The sequence below is a fragment of the Corapipo altera genome, unplaced genomic scaffold (assembly GCF_003945725.1).
Source record: "Corapipo altera isolate COAL_440 unplaced genomic scaffold, ASM394572v1 0, whole genome shotgun sequence".
NCBI classification, from domain to species: domain Eukaryota; kingdom Metazoa; phylum Chordata; class Aves; order Passeriformes; family Pipridae; genus Corapipo; species Corapipo altera.
Window position 1 is genome coordinate 25,639,880 of NW_020884872.1, and position 7,882 is coordinate 25,647,761.

Here is a 7,882-nt window from a genome sequence, read left to right on the forward strand (position 1 = left end):
CATTAATATTATGAAAATCTCATTCCTTCTCCCAACACTTATGTGATTTATCACTCTATAACCGTTTCAGAAGGTTGCTGTACAACACCTGCTCTGCTGTATCCTAACAGTAGCCTAAGAAAAATTGCATGAGGTTCTTACAGCCTAGGGATTTTTGCAGCATTTTTGAAAGGTCCCTAAAAGGTATTACTCATAGCTGCATACAAGCTTTGTTAAGTATTAACAGTACTACTTCTTTTGCACAGAGTGAATTACTGCCATATAAATTTGTAATTGGTGTAACAGTGTGTGCAGAAGAATTTCAAAGTAGCTACTCAACTGAAAACTCTGTTGTTTTATTAATAGCCCATTCATGAAGAGACTAAAGAGGGAGGATTGTGAAATGTGGAAAAGAATTGAAGTCTGATAGAGAAGACGTGAGAGCTGAGCACTGGGTTCCTTGGGTCCAAAGCACATGGTAACAGAGAGCGTTTTTCAGAAGAAGGAAGTTAGGGTAGCAAAGACCGAAGGCTCAAAGGGTGCTCCTGGCCTGTGGCGACGCAGCAATACAACATCCTCTGTGTGTGCAGGTGTGCAGCAGTCATTTCTCACTGTACACATTAGGTTATTGAGAACAGTAGAAGCTGTAGCCAGGGCTCACCCCTGCTGGAAGCTGTCAAAATGCTTTGATCCAGCAGCAGTCTGTACCATATTCTACATTTCGTAATTGTCAAAGGTATCGTCTTTAGGAAAAGACCTTCTGAAAGTCAGCCACCTAATCATGGGGTTTGTAATGCCCTGGACCTCAGTAAAATCTGCCTCCCTGAACAATTGAGAAATGTGTTCCTAGGGAGTGTAGCAGGTTGCTCTGTCTCCTGTAGAGAAACTAAGGAAATGCAGGTTTCATTAGTGAGTAGTGTTCACTACTCTCAAATGGGGCAGACTAACATGGGGAGAGCAGTAGTATCTGGCCAGAGTGTAAGTGCATATAACCTCCTTTTCCTTCTATACATTCACATGTGTTTATATAGGTATGTATATGCACATTCTAGATACGGGTGATTTTTGAAGGGAGCTTTCACTAGCATAACAATGTATAAAGCAACTACTTATCCTGAGTCCCTTCATTTGATTAGTATCTGGTATGTGATGGGAATGACCACTGTGTCCCATGGTGTATGTGCAAGGAATGGCCAATATGCCCGAAACTGTAGTAATCTTCACAGGACATTGTCAATGAAACTGTATTTGATAAATCATTTTAAGGCACTTCTTTTCACTGCCAGTTGTTTTATCTGGTTTTTGGCAGCAGCTTCCCCTTGCAGTGACTCTGTGGTGTGCTGGCACAGATGTATAGTGACACCAAAGGTCTCGTATCACTTTCTTTCTCCTTCTCTTGCTGTGAAAATCCCCCCTCTGCAGGCCCACCACCTGCTGTGGTCCCCCTTCCCCTCACATTGTCCTCACAGAACAGCAGCAGTCGGTCACTGAACACAGAGCTGAGATGCTGTGTTTGGGTGAAAGTGTGGGCCATATCAAGCATAGGACTGAAATAATTCCCAGCAGCTTCCTAATGCAAACAGATTCCTCTTCTTCACATGCTTTCACTACTGACCAAAAAGGTAGACCTCGTACCTCTGACAAATCTGCTCAATCATAATCTGTAATTGTCATCTCCCAGGTCATTTTACCTAGTAGAATTTAAGTAAATGAGTGAACTAGTGGTGACTGTTGCTTAATTAGCTCCAATATCACAATAGCCTTTACCTGCTGCTTTTGATTGGCACCAGATACTAATCAGGCTTTGCCTATGTTCTGACCTCCTGGTCTTCTCCAGCATACATCCAGTTTCGTTACAGTTTCCTAGAACATCTCTGAAGTTTTGAAATCAATTGCTGGTTGCCTTCAAAAGTGAAAGGATCTACATTAAATGACAAAGTAGAAGTGCTGTCTTGTTAGGTGTTAAAGCTCACTTCGCTCAACAGGTAATAAAGACACATTCTCCTCTAGTTATTTCTCTGATCCACTGTGATTTTCTGAGTATTTTGTGTTGCTAATGGTGGAAGAACTTGTTCTTTTGGAGATGGGTCACATTTATTGCTAACCTTCAGGAAATTCAGACATGCAATGTAAGATTACTTATATTAGAGGGACAGATGTTACGCTTTGAAAGCTTGTTCTTATCTTGACAATTAAATGCTAACATTTCCAGAATATTGAAACCCTAATTTTATATATTGCAATTTTTTTGTTTGTTTGTTACTATACATTTAAATTATGAAATACTGTATATTGATTTTAGGATTTATTTTAGTTTAATTTTTTTTTTGAGAGATTGCTTTAAGGAAAGACTGGCAGCAGTGATTCAGCAGCATAATGTGCAAGTATAAATAGAATGCAAGCTGTCCATTTATCTCAGTCCTGATCTACTTATATTCATCTGATGCTTATTACAATCGTGGTTTGTCTCTGAGCAGATATATCCAGTTAGGATTAAGCATGGACAACTAACCTAATTCGCTCTTGTAACTCACTCTTGTAACTTAACTCAGGGTTTCTGTGTAGATTTCTTGTGAAACCAAATAATTCTTTTAACTCCTAACCCTTAATAAATTAATATCAAAATATTAAGAATATTTGTAATTGTCTTTGTTTTTAGGAGATATTGGGTTTGTTTGTAATTGTTTTTAGGTTTGCCAAGATAGCCTCCATTCATATCTGTTTCTCAGATTTCTTCCCACTCCAGATTCTCCTTATGTGTCATGGTATTTTATTAAATATATTCCAGGTCATAGATTCTCTAGATTACACTATGGGACCCATTTTTAAACTTTTTGCTAGAGGGAATGTTCTGCTAGAGTAATCTGAAAGTGAACTATAAGCACAGATATCCAATTGTTACAAGTATAAAAATAATAAAGGCAAAGATTGTACCAAAACTTTATATTAATCTCATCCACACTGAAAAATGAAGATTCAGTCCTTTCTTGTATTTCAAGAATACTAGAATATTCCTGGAATAATAATTTATTTTTTTGCATTTTCAGACAGGTTTACTCTCAGCATTTTCCATCTCCAAGGGCTCTCTGGGATATGTGCATATAAAAATATCAAGTGCTGTGTCTTTAAGATCTCAGCTACACCAAAATCAGCCTCTAGTTGACTCTTTACTGTTTTAGCCTAGTGACTAGCCTCTGGCATGGATTAATCTTTGACAACTTGTTTTTAATTTTAAAAATCAACACAAGCAACTCACCATAATTCAGCATTTATGTAGGGTTATAAGAAAGCTCAGGACTAAGCATAATAACAATCAGTGCCACCTTGTTGTGGTATATGGGTGTTTATAAAACAGCTTACATTTTAGATTGGAAGTAACTTGTATGTTATATTTTAATGTGTGCAAAACAATAATTTTGTTCAAAAAGGTAGCATGAGCCCAGTTTAGCATTCTGTTTGTATTTTTTTCTCAACAAAATAAATATATGTGCAGAGATAATTGATGAAGCATGCTTTAAAGAGAAAAATCGAAACAACATTTCGCTTTCCTTCCCCCTCATTTCATTTCCACTGTAACTGTGAGTGTACTGATGCTGAAAGATACACATGGCAAGATTTAGCTTGTATGTGCCCTTATATTTTTTTTTAGAAACTGTTCCAAGAAATAACCATTTCTGAGCTCTGCATATGTGTACGTTAGATGCAATTCCCCATATAATTTTCATAGTCTTTTATATTCCTCATGCCAGATATCTCCTGCAGCCCTCTGGGTTTTTACTGGGGATGTGATGGCACTTTCAATACTGAAATTTCTCTGCTGAAGCTGTTCCCTGCCAGGACTCCAGGAAAAAAGATTGGATGAGCGAAAGATAAGTGGACTCCTATGCCCTGTGAGCATGGTGAGATCTTGAAGTGCGTGAGAGGTGCCATGTTTTCATGTCTGTGAGATGTACTCTTTTGCCTGAAAAACGAGGTTTACAGTAGGAAGAAGAGCAACACCAGTGGCAGTGGCATATCAGCAGATACGAAGAATAACTTGTGTTGAGGAATGGAATAAATACAGAGGAAACGCTAGAGCACTGATGATTCCGCTAACAGAGCCTCCTGCTCTGCACAATTAAGAGGGATACATGTCCTATAATGTGAACCTTCCAACATCACATTGAATGTGAGGATGTAAGGAAGGGCTTGTATATAACTGTTAGGATTTGGAGTAAAAATCATATTAGGGTGTTTGAGATGTCCTGTAAAGATAAGGCCCCTGTACAAACAAAAAGATCAAAAGGAGCAGTGCGAACACTCAGTGGTGAAGAAAGTGATGACCTCTTAATTTAATGATTCCCAAGAAAACTTGAAGTTATTTTACTAAAATACTGTGAGAGCCCCTGGGAATGAAAGGAAGAATCAGAGCATACAGGTGTAAGTCAGCGTGGCTGCTTCTGTTGTCGATGTGCAACACACTCTGCCTGTGGTCAGAAACAGACCTGGAAAGAAGCATGAGAAAAATAAGCCCTATTTCGTTGCCACAATTTTGTTGACTCCATCAGGCTATCTGCAGTCATTTAAAGATATTGGGGGGGAGGTGTTATGCACTGAATGTTACCATTTTTATGATGTGAAAGAAGAGATAGGTGCAGTCTAGTTGGATCTGCCAATACTCAAAGAATATTACTGTCTTTAAACTGTGACGTAATTTGCTTATGCTGTACAGAGCAGAGAAGATACCCTTCTAATAGGAGCTTCTGTTATAGTAATGCCAACGGCAAGGGAAAATATTCAGATTATTTTCCTGGAGATTGAAGCTGCTGCTGTTTGGAAAACAGTGCATTACACCATCTGTTTCCTTCTGATTGCGCACTACCATAGCCATTGTTGTGATTAATTTCTTTGCTCCTAGGCACAAATTTGAGTGCTTGAAAGAAGATTAAAAGCTTGTTTGCAGACAGGGATGTAGCCAATGGCTAGATTTCAGTAGGATTGTGTGTACTTACCAACTTCACAGCTCAAATCATCAATTTTCTGCATGCATTTGATATGTGAAGAAAGCAAGGAGAACATCCTTTTGCTTCACGGTAATAATCCTCTGCACGAATTGTTGGTGAGGTTTTCACCATGTGTCAGTAGTGTCATTGCATGCTCAAAACACCTCTGGGACAACGAGTCACTTTTCACAGAATCACAGAATCATTTAGGTTGGAAAAGACCTTTAAGTTCATCGAGTCCAACTATTAACACTGCCAGGTCCACCACTAGGCCATGTCCCTAAATGCCACATCTGTATGTCTTTCAAATACCTCCAGGGATCGTGACTCACCACTTCCTTGGACAGCCCATCAACTGTTTTTGTGAAGAAATTTTTCCTAATACCCAACCTAAACCTCCTTGGCACAACTTGAAGCCATTTTCTCCTGTTCTATCTACCTGTGCTGGTTTAAAGTAAACCAGTGGGAGAAATGAATCCAACTTGAGAGATTACAAGTCAGAGTTACAATTTACTAAAAAGATTGCAGTAAATGCAATGATACAGAGAAAACTGTTTTTAACCCCCAAAGACAGATGTAGAACCCAGCCCCCTGGGACAAGAACAGAACAGTGTTTGTCAGCCCCTGTGCTGAGAAAAGCCCTGATGGCTGACAATCTGCCGCAGGCGTCCCCTGGTCCCTTTTGGTGCCTCCCCTGGTAAACTCAGCAAGAAACAGATTGTCTCTGCCAATGCTGTTGTTACCCTGTGTCTGACCAGAACCACTGCTTTGTGCCCACCGGTGACAAGCAGAACAAGACAATGTGGAATTTTTTCTAATATGGATGCTGTGCCTAATCTCAGTTCTTCTTTTGTTTGAAGCCTGAGTATATAGTACATTGGCTATGAGCATCATGGTGCTTTTCCACCACTAGGCTGTTCTCATCTTTCCTTCCTTTTAATATCTGTGTACTTAAATAGCTTAGTAGGCCTTTGACCCAGGACAGGTAGCACACCCGCAATATGCAGTGGTCCATTTGCTTCGTATAATGAATTTGGAAAACAAGTGATATTTGCATGACTCATCAGTTCTTAATTATTACTTTGATACTTTTCTTCATTGTCCCATTTCAAGATTGCCACGTTTGCCCATGATTTCATGCTGAAAGTTGAACAAATTCCAGCTAGAACTGTAATGATTCTCCTCTCTTAACATAGCATATGCAAACTAGAATTTTGTAATAAGCTATTTAATATTTACTTCAATGTGATTAACTAAAGGTTATCTCTTTGAATTGCTTTCAGAGTAATAGTTGGTACATCATATTTTAAAAACCTTCTTCAGGGCAATGTGTGTAATGGTATATATTTGGTTTGTGGTAGATCTGTGGCCACACAGAGCATAGTTAAACATAATTGAGAGGAAAATCTTGACTGCCAAGTAAAGCAGCATTATCAATTTCCTCTCTCCTGCATTGAAAGAGACAAGGGGAACAGACAGTGTGGGGTTTCCTGATATGTTTTAAGAAAGCCTGGGATTCATTTCCCCACCCTTCCTTCCTATTAGCTGTTTGTTAACTCCCAGGAAGATTCAGGCTTTTCTTGTGAGACCTCTCTGCTCACATATTCTGGAAACGGGCTCTGCCTTTGAGGGGCTCAGTCCTCACTTTTGTGCAGATACAGGGAGAGGAAGAGGAGTTTTGATGATGAAAGTCTGACTTTGGGCAAGCGAACTGAAGAGGAGTTTCTAATTGACAACATTGTATTCACAAAGGTATTTTCTTTTAATTTGCTGTCACGAACACAGCACTTGCCCCTGAGGAATACCAAGTGTTTGAGACAGAATCAGGAAACACAGCAAGTGTCACTGTGAGATTTCTGCCCTTGGAGTGCCAAGTTGTGAACTGACAAGCAAGACCATAAAGTTAAAAGAAAGACGTTCAACTTGCCCTTCTTCAGGAGAAGCCTCGCATGTTTCTTTGCCACAGCTGAAGATCCCTCACATTAAAGAGAAGGATGTGAAGACGGAGCCTAAAGTATCAGCTACTTGGGGCGAGCAGTGGTGTTGGATCTCCGTGTGCTGCTGGAGTGCACTAACAAATTGGATGTTTTGTGGGGGCTTTTCTTCATCCAAAACAGGGCAGGGCTGTTAGATTGACTATAGTTATTTTGGATAAAACACCAAAAAGAGACGGTTTCACAGTTTTTTTAAATTTCGCTTGCTTGTCTGACCTGCTTACATGAGAAGCTGTGCCTTCCTTATTCATAGTAATCACAGGGAGAGTAGACTGAAAGCTGTGGCAAGATGTCCTGTCTGCTGGGTGCAGCACACTAGGAGCTGAGAGGGCCTCGCAATTTTATACAGAAACAATCTTGGCATTTTCAGTCCATTAAGTGCAACCAATTTTCCTTTTTCCTTTCTAGTAAAACCAGGTATTGGTTCCTGAGGAAAAGCACATACAATACAAATAATTGCACTGTGGCTGTTTCCAGGCCTTTAAATCCCACCTTTTTTTATAATTTTTTGGTAGCATTTGAATTTGGCAAATAAGTTTCACGTTCCGTTGACATTTAAAAACAAAATTAGAGTGTCTTTCTGGAAGTGTTAATTCTGAAGAGCAGATTTTTTATTTCCTATACTGATTAACTTGGTGAAGATACACCCATGTCTCAACGCCATTTTTTAAGGGAAAGACATGAAAGTCATTTTAGGATCCTACCAAGATTCTTCCAAATCCTTCATGGCAGACGGCACTCAAGAAATAACCCACATCAAATATGCTCTGGTGAGGTGAATGTATACGTGATTCTATAGTGTGATGTATGTGTGTGTAGAATGTTGCACTTAAATTTGAGTAGCATGTGAGTTGAAAGGAGCAGTAATGTGTGTGTAGAATGTTGCACTTAAATTTGAGTAGCATGTGAGTTGAAAGGAGCAGTAAT

The 7,882-nt window shown here is 39.4% G+C and overlaps 1 protein-coding gene across 9 annotated transcripts in view; it reads left to right on the top strand.

The window, feature by feature from the left end:
- Positions 1 to 7,882, top strand: part of MCF2L (MCF.2 cell line derived transforming sequence like) — a 159,209-nt gene that overhangs the window by 53,073 nt on the left and 98,254 nt on the right. The window contains exon 1 of one of the 9 annotated variants that reach the window (XM_027640255.1): positions 7,485 to 7,725. The exons of the other annotated variants lie outside the window; for them this stretch is intronic. Within the exon in view, the coding sequence (XP_027496056.1) occupies positions 7,605 to 7,725 (121 nt within the window). The 5' untranslated portion in view covers positions 7,485 to 7,604. Of the gene's footprint in view, positions 1 to 7,484; positions 7,726 to 7,882 lie in introns of those variants that run through there. 9 annotated transcript variants of the gene reach the window in all.